Genomic DNA, 22,297 nt, shown 5'->3' with positions numbered 1-22,297 from the left:
AAGAAGAAAACATATCAAAAGTTACTGGCAAATAAGTCAGCTTGTGCTCTTAGAGAATACAGAGACAAACGTAAGAAGGCTAAACACTGTGTAAAACTAGCTAAACAAAAGTCATGGGAGGACTTTGGCAAGAAAATAAATATCAAGAAGTGGTAAGATATTCTGGAGGTTGTTGAAGAAGCTTAGAAATGGAGGCAAGAGTTTGTAAAAGGAGTTAGAGATGATAAAGGTGGCATGAAAACGGTGGGAAAAGATATCCATGAAATATGATGTAATTACTTCGAAAAATTGCTAAATAAAACAAGCAGTGATAGCACAGTGGTAAAAAAACACTCAACAGGCATACAGTCAGGAATACATATCCATACTTGAGGTAGAAAAAGCCACCATCAAAGGCTTGAAATGTGGAAAGACAGCAGGAGTAGATGATATTCAACCAGAAATGCTGAAGTGTGGTGGTATAAAAGTCTTACAGTGGCTGCATTGCATAGTTCAGAAAGCCTGGACAGAGGGACGAATTCCCGATGATTGGAGTAGAGCTCTCATCGTACATATATATATAAAAAGGGAAATAAAACTGAATATGAGAATTACAGAGGTATTTCTCTACTGAGTGTTTCTGGCAAGATTTATACAAGTATACTTGAGAAACGGTTGAGAAGAATTGTGGAAGAAAAGCTTGGTGAAGAACAAGCTGGATTCAGGCCAAATAGCGGCTGTTAGGATCAGATCTTCACTTTATGACAAATAGTTGAGAAAGCATGAGAATATAACAAAGATCTATATTTAAGTTTTGTAGATCTGGAAAAAGAATATGACAAGGTGCCAAGAGAGAAGCTATTCAATACACTACGGTTATATGGTGTCAATGGGGCATTATATCAAGCAATACTTAGTCTTTATTTGAGTTGTAAGTCAGCAGCCTAGAATTGAAGGAAGTATATTATCCCTTATTATGTATGTTATTCATTATCTATATGGATCACATTATGAAGGAAAGTGGTATTAAGCATGATATCAAAATTGGAGATGTTAATGTCAGCTCTTTGCTTTATGCGGACGATGTTATACTTCTAAATAAATCTGTTACAAGTCTGCAAGATTCTCTGGCTAAACTGAATAACTGTTGTAAAAGATATGGTATGAAGGTCAGCAATAAAAAGACAAAGACAATGAAAATAGACAGAAGCATTGAAAATGTCAAATGCATTGTGAATGGAGAACCTGTGGAACATTTCAGCTACTTAGGCACAATTTTTAGTGAAAATGGTAAATTAAATATGGAAATAGACAACAGAATCAAAGCAGCTGGTATGGTAGGAAGTCAATTGAATAAATTCATATGGAATAAGTGAGAAATTACTCAGAACACTAAATTAGCTGTATGCAAGACAGTGGCTGACTTATGGACCAGTTTTAACTTATGGATCTGAGAGCTGGGTCAGAAGTAAAACACTTGACTAAAGACTAGCGATCGCAGATATGAGAGTCCTGAGAAAGATTAGAGGCGTGAACAGATGGCATCAATGGCAATATCATATTTAAAACGAGGATATTAGGAAAGAACTTGACATTGTCAGCATCCAGGAATGCGTTAGCAGAGCTAATCTCAGGTGGTATGGTCACCTAAATAGAATGGGCGAGGAAAGATTAGCAAAACAAGTGTTCTCTGCCAGGTTGGCAGGAAAACGACCCAGAGGAAGACCAAGATATAGGTGGATTGATACTGTACAAAGTGCCTTAGATGATAGAAATATAAGATCAGATAATGTCAGAGTCTTGACAAGTAACAGACTGATTTGGAGGAAAATTGTAGATAGGAAGTTAGTAATGATGTAAATTTTTCATGTGGTATTATCATATATCCTGTACTCTCCTCGAGGGTACATAGCAGGAATTTGATGATGATGCTTCTGTTACATTCTCCACAACACTTTGACAAGCCTGCCTTATATCCTTATTATCAGTCACTTCATTCTTTGGCAACTCGCATTTCTTATATTCGCTTACGAAACATTTCCAACAAATATTTTCTTCATTCTCGCTCTCATACCACAAAACCATTCAGTCTTGGCAAGGAATACATTAAACACGCGCTATATTGCACTAAATCCCACATGTCGATATTAGTCAAAAATTCAGAATTGTTTTTTGCCATAAGAAAATACAATTCTGAAAAGTATATCACTTAATAATAATTGACTAAACAACACGACTTAACTACACAGTCAAAAAATAAACAAATTACCACCAAATATATATAACAATATCACTAGCATCTACTAAAAAATAATGACTTAGCTGAGCAACATGTGTATGGCATCTGCTACTAAGGACACCACTAGTGTCCTGACTGAGTCAAAGCGCACCTTTGACTCAGGTGTGCATCAGAGGTGTGCACATTATCTCCACTGTTATTCATTATTTATAATAATCACATTATTATTATCTGAGACCTCCAGGGAGTCAAAGACTTATTGAGGAAGGCTATAAATCACCCAAACCAAACCATACTGGACAGTTGAGATATCTTGTTTTGGTAGATGTTGGTAGTTTTGGTTTGTTGTTTGATGTTTTTGGTGGGAACCAGATGCCCATCCTTATGTATCACTATTCTTCTTATGGCTGTCACTCCTCAATCCTTGAGCATATCTCTTCAACAAGAACATTAAAGAGGTTCATGCTAATATTATAACTCTGGAATTACAGGCCAGATGGAATGGAAAAGGTCACTTAAAAAGACAGGATGGTAAGCTAGTTATTTACTCAGGTGGTGACTCCAAACATCATGCGATAGCTGTAATACTGAAGACAGCTCAAGCAAGAAACCTTCTTAGTTATAACCCCATTAATAATAAGATACTTTCCATTAGATTAAGGCTCAGCCTACCAATGTATCAATTGTGGTAGTTTATGCACCCCACATTGATAGGCCTAAAGAAGAGAATGAGGAATTCTATGAAAACTTACAAATTATTTTGGACTGCCTACCAAGGAGAGACATACTTTACATCTTAGGAGACTTAAATGCAAAAGTGCAGAAAGAGTATGAGAGTCAGGCCGAGTGTGGCATGTTTGGTCTGGGTGAACGTAACACCCGTGGTGAAACTGTTGGAATTTGCCCATTCTAACAGATTAGTTATTACCGATATCTGCTTCCAGAAACATCCACGACAGACCTATACTTGGAATATCTAACATTGTTAGGTCAAGGCACCAGATTGATTACATCCTGGCTCTCCAGCAGTGGAAGACAAACATCTCTGATGTGCATTCTTGTCCTAGAGCAGATTGTGGTGCAGACCATCAGCTAGTAAGAGCCAAAGTAAGACTAAGACTCCGAAAACTTCCAGGTCAGGCACATCCTGCTAGATTGAATGTTAGAGTAATTCCTACTGGATTCAGAGAAGAAACATCAACTCGGTTGGACGATTTTTTGGAGACCAATGAGGAGACCTCACCAGAAATGCTTTGGGAAGGAGTCAAGGTGATAATACAGGATACAGTGAAGAAGTATCTTGGCCCAATAAGAAGACCAAGAGACCCATGGATATCAGATTGGGAATTAATCAAAAGAAGGCAGTTGGGAAAAACAAAGAGACAGGGATTGAAGAATACAAGAGATTACATAGAGAAGTCAGAAGAGCATTAAGCAGGACAAGGAAAAGTTCTATACTAATAAAGGTGAAGAAATAGAGTTCCCGATGAGGAGGCACAATTCTAAAAGGATGTGTTATTTAGTTCATGACCTAAAGCACAAGTTTAAGCCTAAATTGAATGTCATCAAAGACAGGAATGGAGCATTACTAACAGAAGAGTTGGAAATCAAAAACAGATGAAAAGAAACTGTGAGGAACTGTACAGCAGAGTGGATAAAGAAAATGTGGAGCCCTCTCACCAGGAAAATTTTGATTTGGAACCTCCTCCACTTAGGCATGAAGTTGAAAGAGCAGTTAAGCAGCTTAACAGCAATAAGGCCCCAAGTGCAGATGAAATCCCAGCAGCTTTAATTATGGCCACAGGGGATGGAGGGATAAGAGTGTTTCATAGATTGATTATAAGGATATGGGAGACAGGATCATGGCCTAGAGACTGGAAGAAGTCAGTTTTCATACCACTACATAAGAAAGGTGATATGAAGGCATGCAAAGAATTATAGAACTATCAGTTTAATATCTCATGGAAGCAAAATTTTATTGAAGATCATGCTAAATAGGATTGAGGCCAAAGTTGAGGCAGAGATGCCCGAGGAACAAGCAGGTTTTAGGAAAGGTAAGGGCGCCAGAGATCAGATCCTTTGCTTTAGACAGATCATAGAAAAATATAAAGAATTCAGACTCCCTCTGGTAATGTGTTTCTTAGACTACTCTAAAGCTTTCGACTGTGTTCAGCATGTGAAACTGTGGGAAGTAATGAAAAGAATGAGTTTTCCTCAACACATTATCAGGTCGTCATCATCATCATCATCAAATTCCTGCCATGTACCCTCAGGTTCATAGTCAAATTGTATATGGAGCACAAGAAGCCAAGGTAAGAACAGGTGTTGGATTGACTGACTGGCTTCAAGTTAGAAAAGGAGTTAGGCAAGGGTGTTTTACTTTCTCCTCACTTGTTCAGTATATATGTGGAGGACATCATGCATGAAGTATTGGATGAGCTCAGGACAGGAATTAGGGTAGGAGGTAAATTGATCAGTAATCTGAGGTATGCTGATGATACAGTACTCTCCTTTGTAATGACATGGAAGAACTAGAACTAATTCTTGACAAAGTTAACAAGATCAGTAATAACAGAGGACTTCAACTCAATCCTAGCCAAAGATTATGGTTCTCAAAGGAAATACAAACAGAGAAGCTCTTGAGAAACAAGTGTATCTTAATGGAGAAAGAACTGAGGAAGTCAGCAAGTTTGAGTACCTGGAATCCATTATTAATGTGAAGAATTACTGTTCAGGAGACATCAGAAAAAGGTTAGGAATGGCTAAAACAACAGTCAGAGACCTGTCTAAAATCTGGAAGGATGGATCTATCTCCATGGGAACAAAGTTGAGGATTTTGGATGTAGTTGTTTTTCCAACAGCAACTTATGGATGTGAGACTTGGAACCTAAAGAAGTCAGATAATAAACAGATATCTGCTTTTGAGATGCGGTGTTAGAGAAGGCTGTTGAGGATATCATATATCCTCAGGAAAGAGCTGGAGGAGACCTTCATCCAGCAATAAACTGAAAATGGCTGAAAATAATACGACGACTCTGATTTGTTGGGAATAGATGTCATGGGTGTGATGTGCAGCTCTAAGCAGAGTAGAATCTGATAATTCCAAATGAGTTGGTCTTCAATGGACCAGAAATGTTGCTTCACAAAGGTGGATCTATAGATTGATTGTGCTAGAATATTTTATGTGCTGCTTGAATGTTTTAATTGGTGTCGTATCTCTTTCCTTTCATCAGCAAATGAAGTCGGAAGAAGAGAAAGAAGTCACAGGGTGCTAAATCAGGTGAATACGGCAAGTTATCCAACATGCAAACTTGGTTTGTGCTCAAAAAATGTCTAACAATGTTCGAATGATGAGATGGAACATTATCGTGCAAAAGTGACCAGCTGCCTGCATCACAATATTCATGCTGTATGCGACGAATTCTCACTATCAATCGCTTCAGAACTAAGGGATAAAACTCACCATTGACTGTTTGGCCAGGCAGAATGAATTCTTTGTGGATAATGCCCTTGGAATCGTAGAAACAAATCAGCATTGTCTTTATTTTTGACTTCTCCAAGCGACTTTTATTCGGATGCCCCTCTTTTTGTGGTCTCCACTCAGCACTCTGGTGCTTTGTTTCGGGCTCATACTCAAAAACCAGTACCCATCGTTTCAAGGAAGTTTGAGTCCTTACGAGCGGTTTTAATGAGGTCTTGGCAGTGTTCGATATGATACATTTTTTGGTCGTCGGTCAACTTGTGGGGAACAAATTGCGAATTCAATTTACGAAGGCACAAACTCTCAGTCAAAATGTTGTGCACAGTTGATTTTGGAATCCCCAATTCATTTTCAATCAATCTCACGGACGATTTGAGGTTTTCTTTGATGAAATCATGCACTTTTTGGATGTTAACTTCGCTCAGCCCGGCTTTTCGTCATCCTCAAGCATCTCATGACCACTTTGAAATCGCTTAAACCATTCAGAAACTTGAGTACAGGATAAGCATTCATCACCGTATTCTTTTTGACGCATTTGATGTGTTTCAGTAAAACTTTTACTAAGTTTAACACAAAAGTCAATTGCAGCTCTCTGTTTTAAACTCATTTTCTGACACACTGTCACTCTTGGCACTATAACTCAGCTTCTAATGAAACAAATGTCATAAGCAGTTGACACAACACCAATGAAGGTTACCGCTTTCAACAACAAAAATATACAATAGGTGGCGTCACTCACTAGTTTCTTCTATTTTCGAAAAGTTCGGTCTCTTTTTGGAGAGGGTGTAGTACTGAAATATTGCTTCTGTGAGAAATGTAGTAAGAAAAGGATTGTCTGTGGATCAAGTTGCACTTCTCTGGACTGGGTTAAAAATTTTTACAGAGGTTTTAGGAACACCAATCTAAACATGCGAGTAGTATTCTTAGGATGGGTGGGCTTAAAATAGAATCTGAAATGGAAGAGAATGCCTAGTTTTTTGGATAAGCTATTGATGTCATGTGTTTATGCCAGGAGAGGCTGTAATAAACAAATCGCCTGTCTAGTGATTTATTTTTTTACTTAGGGTAATGGCAAGTGAGCCATGATCCCTTTTGTGAGAGAAAATGCAAAACTACATTTTGGTAGCATTGAAAGTGACCAGATTCTCCTCACTCCATTGAAGGATTGTATTCAGATCGTGTTTAAAGCATTGGTTGTAAATGATCTGATGTCTGAGTACTGCATGGTTTGTCACATGAGTACGATAAAATGAGAGTACTGTTATCTGCAGAGCTATGAATAGGATTCGTGGTGATTGAGAGTAGGAAATATATGTACAGGAGAAGAGAATAGGTGATATTACAGTGTCCTGAGGCACTCATGCATTGATGGCAAAGCTTGAAAAGAGGATGCTATCCATCATGATAGAGTGAATAACCATGGAAAAAGCTGGCTACGAGAGTGGCATGTAGACCAAAGGATGGCAATTTGTTCAGCAGGCCTCAATGGTAGATACACTCAACTTTTAAATGTGAAGTGCTTCTGCACATGTTTCTCTGAACCTTTTTATGGCACATGTTCAGTGATGGGTAATGTATGCTAAGAGGTCAGCTGTTGACCTTGAATGGCTAAATTCATACTGACTGTGACTGCTGATTATTTGATAGGCCTCTTGGTAGTGGAGAAGTTGACTGTTGATGACTTTCTCCATTATTTTGGAGAGGACTTATGGTGGTAATTGGTTGATAGTCGTGATGATAGACTTCTTTCTCTCTTTTTGAATAGACTGGATTTATATGATTGCTTCGATGCATTGGAATAAGTACTAGCTAAGTATAGCAGATTGTAGAGAATACAGGACAGGTATTAGCTCTGGAGCACAGTGTTCAAGTACAATTGGAGAACTTCCACCATGACTAGAAGACGTTTTAGTGCTCAAGTTATTTAGTAATTTTCTGATATCTTTTTGGCAAAAAACTACAAGAGGCATGCAGTGCTCATATTCTGGTTTGGTATTAGGCCATTTGTCTTTGTCATAAGTGCAGGAGTTAGAAGAAAAGAGTGATGCAGGGGATAGCTTTATCTTTAGGTGCTGTAACAGTGATGTCATTAGGATGAGAGAGAAGCTGAAGTGCAGGTGAGCAGCAGTTCCATCCGATGGCCTTAGCAAGGGACCAGAAGGCTGGCTTCCCTGTGGACAGGACAAGTTTTCAGCCTGTTGGCCTTATGAAATCAGATTTAGATCTGCTGATTACTGTTTTGCATTTGTTGCATGCTTCATCATAGGCTAAGTATGAAGCTGGCATTCTTGATGCAAACCACTTGTGGTGAGATGAAATTTTTACTTCAACAACTTTATAACATGTTCTGTTGAATCAGGACTTGGAAAGTGGAGAAGGATTTTGGGTAGAATGGGAAATGAAAGTCTTTATGCCAATGAATATAATTTCTATGACTCACTTGGAGCAGGTGTTTGGGTTAGAGGAGCAGAAGCATAGTCCCACCATAGGCACCTTATAGTGCCAAAGGACATGAGGTTGAGCACAGTTGGATAAAGAGCATTCTGTGAGAGAGGAGATTTGCACAAGATTGCGGTCTGAGTTACTGAGAGAAGAGATGACACTCTTCAACGTATCTGGAAGGAGAATTGGTTCAAAAAGAGATCAAGAGTATTATCAGGAATTTGGGTAGGTAGATATGATTTGCATTAAGGCATTCCGTTTATAGCATAGACTCTTGCAGCTTGTAAAAGGGTAGTGGACAGGAGATAATGTCAGAGGTAACACATGGAAATGGACAAAGATATCTGAATGGTACCCAGACAATGTGTGTGTGTGGGGGGGGGGGGGGTGGCAGGAAGACCAGAGATAATGAACAGGATGAGATTAAAAAGAGACAGTTGGAACTTAGTAGTAGTAGCAACAGCAGTATTGGAATGCTGTGGCACTGGGACAGCGCCATAGCATTCTAATACTGCCTTGCCACCATGTTTGCCATGCAATGTGACCTGTGGACATCCAGAAAGGGGATCCTGGTAGTCTTACTTTGACAAGACAGGTGGTCAAGGATGGTCTAACCAAGATTATCATAAATGAAAGTGAAGTCCATACTTCACTTTCATATGCCATGATCTGAAATATGCTACCTTGAATATTTTTCTTTCAAAACAGAGTGTGATATCCTCCTTGAATGCTTCGCCATGTTTTCCAAAGGCTGCTCAACCAAGTTCAATTTGCTGTATAACTTGTTCCTTACAGATTCCCTCTATTGTAATCTTTTGACCTGCGTAAACATAGGAAGTCATTATATTAATATCTTGGACCATCTGTACTGGATTTTTTCTTTTCTTTCTTTCGTTATATATTTATACATATTTTTGTTTTGTCTGTTAATATTCGATCTTTTCTCTGTGCTTTCTGCATTCAGTTCATTGATAATTTCTTGAAGTTCTGCTAAGTTACCTAAAAAGTTACCTAAAAAGACAATCTTATGTGATTTTTTCTTTTCAATTCCTCTGTTTTTATATTCCCAATCTTTAAATATTTTTTTCTAGGGCTGTCATAAATAGTTCAGGCAAAATACATCTCCAGCTATCTGATATTGGTGATTTCAAACTTACAGTCGAATTTATGTGTGTGTGTGTAACTACATATACACCCCCCCCAAATTCCCCGATTTCAATTCTTCTGAATTCTAGAACACATAGCAAAGATTGAATCAAATGCCTATTCAAAATTCATAAACCACACCCAAGAGTTTGAAATTAACCTGTGTTTTCAATAATTTGTCTTATTACACATATATGATAATAATGCTCTAGTTTTATCTGAATCCTGCTTGTTCTGGAGGTTGGCAAAAAATGTAATATATTCTAATATATTAAAGTTAAATAATTTCCTAATCAGCAAAAAATTTACTCACTACTTACTTTCCTCATATAACAAAGATGATATGGCAAATTTTCCTTTTAATTCATCATCAGGCGTTTTATTGGATGAATCAGAAAGTTGGCCATCTGTAGAAGAAGATTCTTGTTGCTAAAATAAGTGTATTGATTATTAATTGAGGAAAAAATCAATTAATAGCTCAGACTTATTTTTATTTTTTTTAGCTATTCCACAGAATTCACTATATAGTCACAAGTGTTATGTCATGCAAGCAGTTGACAAAAAATTTCAAAATGCAAAGTTCCTGTAAGGCTGACAATTTTTTCCTGATTTGAGTTTTCTTAAATTATATTTTTTAGTATATTATTCTATTTTTAAAGGATTCATTGTATTTAGCACATTTAAAAATTTAATTTAGATATACTGTTAATTTTAGATGGTTTTAAAAATGGTGACAAAACCTTTGTCACAGCAAAATGGTTTTGAAAGTACAAGCTAACAGATGTCAGGGATGGAAACCTTTGTTCAACTAAACAGAGCACTGCAGCACCCTTGTTATAAGTAAGGATAACTTAACATTTGAGATATCGATATTAAAACAAATTATTAGACAATCAGCTAGAGAAATGGAAAAACTTGAAAAATGCTTAAAGAGACTTGGACGTGATAAGAAACATGAGCTCAAAGAGACAAAAAGTGCTGAAATTTGTAAGATAATTAATGATAATAACAATCTTATTCTCTTCCTGTAGTCTTAATGGTCCGTTGGATCACTCATGGCTGGTGGTATTCTTTGTTAGCCTCCTCCAATCATCTTGGTCTCTTGTTTTTGAGGTCAGTTGAGAAAAGGAGGAATTTGTCCATTTTTTGATGTTATCAGTCCATTTTAATCGAGGTCAGCCCCTAACCCTTGTTCCCGGAATGATTCCTTCTAGTGCTTGCTTTGGAATGCCATTAGCCCTCTCCGCATGTCCGAACCATTTCATCTGTCTTCTTCTGATGACTGTCAGAATATTTTATCTTTTTTTTTTTTTTTTTTCAAGAGGATAGAGTTCACCAAGGTGTCAATTAGTCTTAGTCTGGTTGTGATTGCTATTCTGTTATCTCTCCACAATCGTTTTAACTTCTGTAGGGCCACGGTTGCCTTTGCAATTCGGTATTTAATGTCGATTTTTGAGCGACCATCTTGACTCAACATGCTTCCTAGATAAATGAACTTGTTTACATTCTCAATTTGTATATGTTTTTGAAATTTATCATTGTTTTTGTTTTTTTGCAGGTTTATGTATAATCCATATTTTTTTAATGTTCCGAAAACGCAGCCGGTTATTTATTGTAATTCTTCTTCACTTTCTGCCAGAAGATCGATATCGTCTGTGAAACGTAAGTTATTTATTCTTAGTCTGCCAATTACTATTCCAGTGTCATATTCACGAAGAGCTTCATCTGTGACATATTCCAGAAAACAATTAAAAATAAGGATATGAAAGGATTGCTGGAAGTTATGAGAAAGAATAGTGATAATAACAATAAGGTAGGTTAATTAGAATGTAAAAAAAAAATGAAGTAATATGGTTTAGTGGTTCATTCATGAAATTTGCATTTGCCAATAGAGCCACAAATACGAGTTTCCTGGAGTGACAATTTAAGATGCAACAATGTAATAGAAAAACAGAAAGGAAAAAAAAAAAGGATAGTAGTGCTTGTTGGAACTAATGATTAAAGTAGTGATAACAGAGTATGAGAGAGAGGATATGAAAGGATTGCTGGAAGTTGTAATAAAGAAAAGTGACAATGAAAACTGTTAACTTATTACAGAGACATAACAGCATTGAGTAAGAAGGAGGGCTATAATATGCACAATATTCAATGCACAAGCTATATAAAAGAAATTGGTGCAAATTTTTTGGATGTGTGGAGTGAATTTGATGATAAAGAGAGAAGTATGGATTTGGCATCAGAGGCCTGGAGATATTACTGAGACAGACCTAATGCAGAATCAGAGAAACTTCATCATGGGAGGAACAGAGAGAATGTGTGTGCAAGTTCAGCTATGGTATGCAAATGTGATAACATGAAAGTCACTGAGCATGGTTATAAATCTGGTGAAGGGGCAAAAAAGTATGTTTTGGGTTTAGGCTTTTTGAGCATGTCTGGGGCTAATGACATCAGATGACTTGAATCCAGTTAGTGTTGAAATCTATGATTGTAACACTAGTAACAGTTTTTATGTAGCAGTAAGTGGGAAGCCATCTGGTGTGAGATGAAATCTAACAAGATTAAATACATAGTGGGGTGTTGTTACAGACCTGGTGGAGCAGTTGCTAGTGATGAAGAAATGCATCACCAAATAAAGACATTGGGCAATAAAAGAGTAATCACAATGGGGGCTTTAATTATCCAAACATTGATTGGATAGTAGTGACATCTCATGAGAAAAATGAAACTGAATTTATTGAGCTGTTGTGTGACAACTTTCTCAAGCAACATGTGACAGAAGGAACTCGGGGTCAAAGAGTGTTAAATTTGATTATAGTATCAGAGGGTGTTTCAATTAAAGACTTAACTATTCTGCCTCTGGTTAGTGTTCTAAGTACTCACTTAGAATGGGACTAAGTTCAGGAAAGGCTACATGCTGAACTACAAGGCAGGATATTATGACCAACTGAGGAGCACACTGAGTTCAGTGTAACGGTATCAGTTGCTGGATGAGAAGAATATTGACAGTGCATGGGAAACATTTAAAAAAACACTTAAATGATGCAATATCAAAGTGTTGAATATGAAATAGTGAACTCCTACACCATTTATTCTTCAAAATGAAGAATAAATAGTCACTTCTACCCCTTCGCTGAATGAAATTCAAGTGTATGAGGAGGAAGTACTAGAGCTACAACAACTATTGCTGTTGCACAAACTGAATAAGAATTCAGTAATAGGGGCTGATGGGATATCAGAACGGGTGCTAAATGAGTGTTCAGCTGAACTGGCTATTCCTTTAACCAGGCTATATAATTTCAGTCTCAGAACAGGGAAGATTCTGCAGGAGTGGAAAGAACTTATGGTAATCCCATTACATAAGGGTGGTGCAAAGACCAGTGTATCCAACTATTGACCAATCAGTATCTCAGGAATAGTGGTGAAGACTTGGGAAAAGTTGTTTAGGACTCACAAATAGAAATGCATTAACAGAGAAATTATACTTTGCACTAAACAGCATGGGTTTATTAAGGAAAGGTCAAGTTTTAGCAACTTGATCACATGCTATAATGATGTTAACATTGAACTGGACAAGAAGAATGGATACACCATGATACTTTTGGATTTTGTTAAGACTTTTGACAGAATAAAGCATGGAAAACTGTTGCATAAATTGGAGAATATTGGTTGATTATAAAATATTAGATAAGTAAACAGGGATACGAGTCTGCAAAATTTAAGTGTATCACAAGAATTAGTCTTTGGTCCACTATTATTCAATCTGCACATTAATGACATTGGAAGGATCTGACATGCGACATAACTATTTGCTGATGTAGGAGGTTGAAGTTCAGGGACCATGCAGTAAAGATTGCAAATACAACTTAAAAGATAATTGCAATGCTGAAACAAACTTTGACATGTAAAGATAAGGATGTCATTTAGTTCCTTTACAAGGCCATTTGATAAGACCTCACTTGAACTATTGTGCACAGGCCTAACCTCCTGGTTTCCCTTGTGATTCTGATACAGTGGAAAGAGTGCAAAGGAGTGTGTTAAAAATGATATCAGGATTGTGGAATATGATTATGAAGACAGACTGAGAATTTGTAGATTGTGGATACTAGCAAATATGATTGACACTTACAAACTTCTGAAAGGGTCATAAGATTTCCATTGAAGAAATTTTTCATTTTATGGGGAGTGGGGAAAAGATAAGAGGGCATCCTTGGAAATTGAGAATGAATGCTGTCAAGAGCTAGATTTTTCTCTCATAGTGGTGTGTGATTGGAGTCTGCACGGTTAGCCTAGTGGCTTTGCACTTCGCAACCATATGACTAGGGAAGGAGTGTCCCAGGTTCGATTCCTGTTGAAGATGTGAGGAATTTGAGGATCTTACTCAGCCATAGCCAAGTTAGCCAGTCTTGGGCAGTAGGGTTTTTTCCGCCAGTTTATCTGGCGTTTTTCATTCCACAAGCAGGCAAACCAGCCCCGTGAACATACGTTGCTAGAGTCAAAAATATACCCCCCTCCAACAGCAAGCTAGGCGACAGGTCGGTTGGGAGTGATACTAACAAGAAGTCGCATCTAAGTAACATGCGGACCCTGCACAGGAAGCGGGAATAACGCATAGTGAAAGAAGAAGAAGTGGTGTGGGATTGGAATGGATTGCCATTGGTTGTGTGTGAAAGCAGTGTGAACGAATTCAAGAATAAGCTGGTGCATGTAACATGCGAGATGAAATCTGGTGTGAGCCTTGATCAGTCTCTGACTTTCTGGAAGTCTCTCTTAATAATAATAATAATAAGACACAAGTAAGATCTGATAATATTGGAATGTTGAGACAGATAAAAAGCTAATCTGACAAAAATTGTCGATTGGAAGTTAGTAATGATGTAACTTTTCATGTAGTACTATCATAAGATCCTGTACACTCCATGAGGGGTATATCAGGAATTTGATAGCAATTATTCCAAACACATAAATTTGTTTGGAAATCTGGACAATAAAACAAAAAGACAAACAAAGATTAACAACAGCAGAAATGAAGTTTATGAGAAAAACTGCAAAGTATACCCTATTTGATCACAAAAGAAATTATGAAAGAATTAAACCAAGAACCAATAATAGAAAAAATATAAAGATAAATGAATGGAACACGTTCAAAGAATGAAAACAGAAAGATTACCAAAACAAGCCTTAAAGTACAAGCCATTAGGAAAAAGAAAACCCAGACGTCCTCTTAAACGATGACTTCTAAGGCCGGAACAGGCCATGCTAAGTCTAAATCCTTGATACGCACGATGATGATGATAAATTTGTTATAGTCTGATTATAACATTTATATTTGCATACATGCAAGTATGGCTATTATGAATTCAAGATAAACATCACTATTAATCAAAGGACTTGCAAAATAAATAGGTCTGCTGAAGAGTATCTGTTGCAATTGACACACTCCACTAAAGTAGACATGGTTTTCTAGTTCATTGATATATATCCATGTCCATTTTAGTGAGATGTTAAAATTTTGATAATCTAGGTAAATTTCGCTGTGTTATTGGTTTATGTAGATATCAAAGAAAAACTACCAAATGTAATTAATAAATCATCTTTTAGCACATTAGGTTACTATAAAAGAATTAACTGCATGTTTTAAAAATGTGTATATACTATAGCATATAGAGATTAGTGTTAGAGGTTAGTCCACTGGATTTTTCTCTTATGCTGCTATATCTACCATGATTCAGCTAGTCAACATCTGAACTTTTAATTCATTTCCTACCCACAACTAAGTTATTAATTAAATAATGTGCACAACATTTCACAAGTCTATGGGAACATACAGTTTCCCTGTGAGGTCATGGCATTAGCACAAATCAATGATAGCACAGCAGCCGTTTCCTAAATAATGCTTACTACACATATTCAAATCATTTCCCTGTATTGTAATTTCTGCATTCATGAAAATATAATTCTCTAATACACAATCATTTTTTAAAATCAAGATAGCTTTAGTGAAAAAATAACTTGAAAATTCAGTCACTGTTTAAAATCATACATCAAGAATGAAATTTTATTTTGCTAAAGACATTGCAACGTAGCAATACACAGCTCAGTTTCACAGCTGTCTCATAGAGCTGAATGGTAATGAAAGCAAGAAACTTGTATTTTCTTACAATATAGATTTAAACACAGATATTAGATAGGATAAAACATATACAAGATATCTTTCTAGTCCTTTTTATATTATATTTTGCTATTAACTGAAGAACAAAAATAAGTCAAACTTCTGTTTTATCATAATTTTTTATTTTTTGATCATTTTTAAAAATCATATTGTAGGCTCTGTGTAGCCTGTAGAAATGGTATTTACATCCTAGGCTAACTGAAGGAAAGACCATTCTAAGTTAGATTTTAATCACTTACTAGAGGAAGATTTTCTAAGCCTTTCCTCTACCAGTTCCAGAGTCATTCAATCTTTGGGACAAGCAAATGTTTTTTTTTCCTCCAGGATACTCGAGGAAAACAGACCATAGAACTCACATTATTTTCAGACACTGAAAATATAGCATTAAGGACCATGAGATGGTAGTAGTTGTCTACCCTCCTCTCTCTTACCCTGATGTCAATTAAAATCACAGGTGGTCTTGGGATATTCTATGATTGGCTAAGAGTGAAGGCTTGGGTCTTCAAAAAGTTATTTGCCTACACCTTTTGAGAAATAAAAAGGATCAGAAGATTATTTAATATTTATTACTGTATTTACTCGAATATAACTTGCCCTTGCATATATCTCGCACCTATGATTTTACTTTACGAAAAAAAGAAACTAAAAAGTTTCACATATAACTCGCCACCCGAAAAAAGTTTAAAATTTTAAGAAATAGATAATGTCTTTTATGGCAGTTTCAGATATTTTGGAATTCAAAATTTTAAGGATAAAGTAATGGATTTTCATCGCTATGTGATTCAACTTAGGAAGAGCAATAACTATATATTATCCAAATAGACAATGCCAATCAAACACCCCTCATGTTCAACATGCTGCACCAAACAACAACAAAAAAAAATATAAACAAATAAAAGAAGATACGATGATGCACACAACTGAAAGTGAAAATAGTGACGCACAATGAAGCTGGAAATTTCTGATGGAAGAAAGTTGCCTCTTTATGTAATATTCAAAAGGAAAACAATGTCAAAGGGGAAATTTTCTCCCTTTGGAATTCATGTAAAAGTTCAAAAAAAAGGGTGGATGGACACTACAATGGTTCAAGATTGGATCAGAACAGTTTGGGACAAATGTCCAGGAGCCTTATTTCGATGCCTGGCCTCCTTGTATGGGTTAGTTTCCACGATACTTAGAACCTGGAATATTAAAACAACTTTCGGATGTGAAGATCGAAGAAGACATTACTCCTTGTCTACAGCCCTTTGATGCATCTGTCAACAAACCATTCAATTCTACACAGATCAGATGGCAGCCGGCAGCTACAACCTGACTCCGGCAGGGAAGATTAAAAGACCCTCATTAGAACTGTTGTTAAACTGGATTTTGAGAGCTTAAGACATGATTTCACTAGAAATAATTACCAAGTTTTTTAAAAACTGGCAACGTTTATATAATGTTCATAATTAAAATTTAAACATTCGTTTTATAAATGTGAGCAATTATAAATTATAATTAATACTGAGGATTTAATTTTAAACGTCAGTTTAGTTTTTTACTGAAAAACTTTAGTTTCCAAAAATCCCGCATATATCTCGCACCACAATTTTTCAACTTTAATTTCAAGAAAAAAGTGCAAGTTATATTCGAGTAAATACAGTATACAAAAAAAAAGGGCCATTGTTATGTTGGGTATGCAACATAACAATACAAGCAGATATAATATTTAGGGAATCACAAATATTGTATACAATATTTAGGATATCGCAAATATTGTATTTGCCTGGAGAAAAAAAAAAGAAAAAATAATAATCCTAACAATATTATTTTTTTGTTAATTTTGTCTATTTAGACTTAGCTGAACTTCTTGTTCCTAAAGAATTTCATTCCAGATAATCATGATACAAAAATTAAGTGGATAGTAAATCCAACATTATTTCAGAGCTGAATACAAAAACTATAAAGTTTCATGAAACTATAAAAGTTTTGTGCGAAAACTGACTAGAAAGCTTACAGGAATATACTCGCCGGCATACTATGAGTCGCCCCAGCCGAACCTTATAGGAGAGATGAACATTGGTGTCAATATGTTTGTCTCCTATTGGTTCATTATAATAAGGTTTCACTGACCCGACAACTGTTTCAAACTCATTGGTTTCGTCAGGGATCAGGCAGAAACCTAAGAGAGCAAAAACTCCCACTAAGGGAGTTTTTGTAGTGTCGGAGAGGTATATTTTTGTTAAGGGAACTGCCAGTCAGTGCATAAGCATATTTACTAAAAATAAAGAGCCAGAGGCTTCAATTAGGCGATGCAAAATTACAAAAATTAAGTGGATATTAAATCTAACATTAAATTTTGCATTGCCAAATTGAAGCCTTTGGCTCTTTATTTTTAGTAATCATGATACAATTATTGTTTCATGATTATTGGCTCAAATTAATTGCATATATTAAATTTTAAGAAGTTCACTGCTTGTTCTAAATGAAATTTTGTTCTTCATTCAAAATCTTAGTTAAAAATTACTTTACAAAATGAGTGCCAGGTTTCTGCACCAATACAGTTTTTCGCAGAAAGCAAAACAAATTTTTAGAGATATCACAGCACAACATTTATAATAATTTAGATTGCTAGAATTTTATAGTTTCCTAATCTTCTTAAATTCAGTTTTATCCTTTAAAGTCAGCCAAGTGATAATGCATGTTTATGGCTGGCAGAACTGGGTATTCTTCTGCACATTTGTGGTTTCTGTATTCATATGTCAAGCGTAAAAGTTTCAATACATGCTAATTACAACCTCAGTAATTGTAATATTAGATCAGGTAAATTATCTTATATTTAGTCTTAAAAGTTTACTAAGTAACAGTCAATTGTATATACATTCTTTAAGAATAACAAACTTTAAAAACTTTTTAACTGCAAAAGCGAAATGTATTTTTCTATTTTCCCTATACTGATTAAGAAGAGTAATATTTTATCAAAGTAATATCAAAACAGTTACTATAACATTAATATTTTCTGGCTTTATAACATCCCCCCCCCCACATTACTAACATTCTTAGGTCATAACTGACCTGGATATATAATATTGTTTTGTTCTAAAACATTTTTCATAGTTCATAATAGTTTATGGTGACTGAATTTGAAATTTGGGATGGAATCACTTAAGAGTCAAAGCCAAATAACTCTGAGGAGACCTCAGCTTTGCCTTTAGGAATGCAGACAACTGACTGGGGATTCTGACCTAATATCCAATCCTCACTTTCATTTGGTGCACCCCCATTAGTAGGTATCTACTGGGTCAGTGGTGTTCAACCTTTTTTACTACATGAGCTACTTTTCTATAAAAAGTTATTCGCCGATCTATTCTCTTATATAGATCACATTCCCCCAACCTGATATCTGATTAAGCACAAATAAACACCTAAAAAAAAAAAAAAAAAACACAACTAAAAACTTTGTGTATTTAAAAATTTATTTATCACTTTTAATTATTTTAATACAACAAAAACACCCAAATATATTGGTATAAAATATTTATTTCTCTATTTTGGAAAACCAAAGTTAGAAAAAACAACAGATTGATTACAAACTCACAAGTTACAGGAAATGCTGGTTGATTAAAAAAAAAAAAGAAAAAAAGTTAATGTGAAATTTGGCATTGTTTGGACCTCGCAATATTTTCATAGTCAAGTTGATATGAAGAAGTGGCCAATCGCAGACAATCATCCAAACGATCATTTGTAATTTGGTTTCTTAATTGATTTTTTATGACTGTCATATTTGAAAAAGCGGATTCTGACAAGTATGTTGATCCGAAACACGACAGAATTTTTCACGCAATATCAGTTAATATTGGAAATTTTTCATGTGCATACTTCCAAATGACTTCATTGTTTATTGATTTTAAATGTAAACTATTCTGAATGTTTATTATCTCGAGTTCCACTTCAGCTTGGTTTATATCAAACAACCCACTAATTTTATTTGAAATTTCTGTGATGTTCAAGTTTTCTTGAAATGAATTATTGATAAAAGATACAATCATTTCAGTTTTATTAAAATCTTTAAATCTTGAATTTATTTCTTCCTCAACTAATTCTATTTCACGAATAAATTCTTTTAAATCATAGTGAAGCATTTCTTGATTTTGTTCAAAAAATTTTAATAAATATGGGAGATGTCTAAATTCACGGTCATTTATATTTTTCTTTAATAAAAGTATTGGTGGAAAGTTTTTATTGAACTTAACATGTTGTTGGATTCTGATTATATAGAGATTGAAGTAATTATTATTTGTTTCAGAATCCAACATGATCTTCCATCACATAGGCAAAACTTGTAAATATTATTTAATGTAAATCACTTATTTTACAATTAAATATTCATATAACTACCTTAATTTTGTCTAATATTAAATTAATTAATCAAAGATATATGTATTAATGATGAAAATACTATATTAAATATTATTAAGTTATTTTATTTATTACTATGTTAATATTATAGAATTTGTACTTGATAATTTTAACTGCATATTAATTGAAATGTAAATATTCTCTATTTATTTCTGTTATAGAAGTTTAGAGTTATGCAATAGGCTCAATTTTATTATATTTTATTTGTTGTCATGGAGACGCATGAAGAAGCGAGCGCGAGTGGAACAGAGTGTGAGCTAGGACAAGGATAATAAAAAAATTATATAGAGGTAACAAGAGGGAGTTGGAACGGAAATTTTGAATGAAAGGAAGCAAGGGTATAAACTAGAGAGGTGGAAGTAAATAAAAAGTTCTCAAGGGCAGAAGTTAAAGGGGATAATAATTATAAGCAAAAAAAGACGAAGTGAATTTTATAGTTAGCTGAAAGTAAAGTCAGCAGTGATAATTAAAGAAATTTAATGCCGCAATCAGATAATATGAAGAAACTGGACGTTCAGTGAAGAATTCTGATTAAACCCAGTTAATCTAGAATTGCGACTTAATTCTAAATCGCCCTAAGCAGAACTGCACAGTGTTTAATTATTTAATGAGTGGTAACAAGGATAATCAAAGTACCTTACAGTTGATATCCATAGTCATGAAGCGTGATTAATAGTGTTTTAGTTATAACTGCGGAGAAGTCTTATAAACGTGTTCTTAAGTGCAACAAATATATTTTGAAAGTTATTCGCAACGTAATTGATGTACTAGGAACTGTTTCTGGTAAGCACTGATATTGATCATTTTCAATGTATGAAGAATTGAATGTTAGTTACGCTGCGTTTAACCTAACTTAACTGTGGAAATTCTTTGCAAATGAGAATTTGAAAATAAGAATTATTGAGAGATATTTACAGCAATTAGTGCCTGCGGTGTTCTTTAAGCGTATAGCATAGCTGAGAACTGTGTGGAAACCATTCAGATGGGAAGGTCTATTGTATTTAATTAAGTGTAGGAATTTTGTGACTCAGAAACTGAGAAAGTGTATGTAATGTTTGGAAGATTGAACTAATGTGATTGACTTGACCTAATATTTAACTTTATTCTATTGTTTAAAATTAGAGGTAGAATTTATGTATGTGTCATATAGCTTATATTAAATGTTTTATTTTGTTAATCTAATTATTGTGTTTGCCTGAATTCCTTTTTATTGCACCATTCATAAAAATTCGAATCTTGCGGGAATCCCAAGTGGAAAATAAAATACCTCGGCCAGAATGAATGAGGAGACTGCTAACTAACTATGAATTGATCCTGCTATTTTATATAGACTAATCTAAGGATAGAGTGGCGCAGTATAATAGAAATTTCTCTACCCTTGGATTGGTGATCAATTTACAATTAGTTGTTTTTTTTATGAAAGTGACTTGTAACAAGATGGCGGATTCGAACATGAAGAAGAAAACGTCACGACATTGTCAATTAAATTTTTATCTCTACAGCCAGCAAACATTATTGTACAACAGAAGTTCCCTATCATCATCTGCCTGTAATTTAAATAACCGGCACTGCAGGGCTTTTCCTCGAACAGATTTACAATTTTAAATGTAATATCCAAAACATCTTTTGTGTTTAATCTTTTAGTACACAGTACTTGTTGGTGAATAATACGGTGGTACGTTAAAAAATCTTGATATTTGTTATCGTTTTTACATAATGAAATGAAGCCTGATTTATTACCGATCATTGCAGGAGCACCATCAGTAGTAATAGACACAAGTTTAAAAAGCAGAAGTTTGTGTTGTTTCACAAATCATCAAATGCCAAAAAAAATGTCTTCTCCCCTAGTCCTTCCCAATAATGGTATCATTTTCAAAAGTTCTTCTTTACTTGAATAATCTTGAAATACCTTGCGAATAAATACCATTAACTGAGAAATATCAGTGAAGTCGTTTGATTCATCAAATTGTAATGAAAACACAACCCACTGGTGAATGTCTGACATTAACCTGGCCTGGAAACTTTTCTCCGGCAATTTAAACCTTGTCTGCAGCCTAAAAGTAGTCTCTCTCTCTCTCTCTAGCGACGTCTCAAACCAAGAAGCTCCTTTCTGGAAGTGGGAAACTCCTCTCTCTGACGGCAACTATGGACCGGGCGGCCTCCTCTCTGACAGCAATTCTGGAACCGGGACCCCTTCTGCTTGCTTCAGTCCCTTTTTATTAGGCCTCCTCTAAGACCTTGCATGAAGTTTGGCAACTCCCAAAGAATCGGTATGAGTCTTTCATCTTAAGTTTCAAGTTTGGCATGCCTTTTGTTCTCCTCCGCTTTCTTTTGATTGTAAGTTGCCAGCCATCGGAAAGTTGTTTGAAATCTTTCTGACTGACTTCAGAGATGTTTACACTTAGAGGCTGAAAGCCTTTCTCATACAAGTTTCAATAACAAT

At 35.2% G+C, this 22,297-nt stretch overlaps 1 protein-coding gene across 3 annotated transcripts in view; it reads right to left on the bottom strand.

Annotated features, from left to right (window-relative positions):
• The window catches only part of LOC150101391 (fasciculation and elongation protein zeta-2-like), a 253,210-nt gene that overhangs the window by 27,704 nt on the left and 203,209 nt on the right, over positions 1–22,297 (bottom strand). For all 3 annotated transcript variants that reach the window (XM_090399993.1, XM_090399992.1, XM_090399994.1), the window contains exon 5: positions 9,608–9,716. In XM_090399993.1, the coding sequence (XP_090256119.1) occupies positions 9,608–9,716 (109 nt within the window). The remainder of the gene's footprint in view (positions 1–9,607; positions 9,717–22,297) is intronic.

Source organism: Typopeltis vanoorti, chromosome 11, assembly GCF_054136105.1.
Source record: "Typopeltis vanoorti isolate ZY-2024b chromosome 11, IOZ_Tvanoo_1.0, whole genome shotgun sequence".
Lineage (NCBI taxonomy): Eukaryota > Metazoa > Arthropoda > Arachnida > Uropygi > Thelyphonidae > Typopeltis > Typopeltis vanoorti.
The sequence above is the reverse complement of the archived record's forward strand: the minus strand, read 5'-3'. Positions and strand labels throughout refer to the sequence as shown.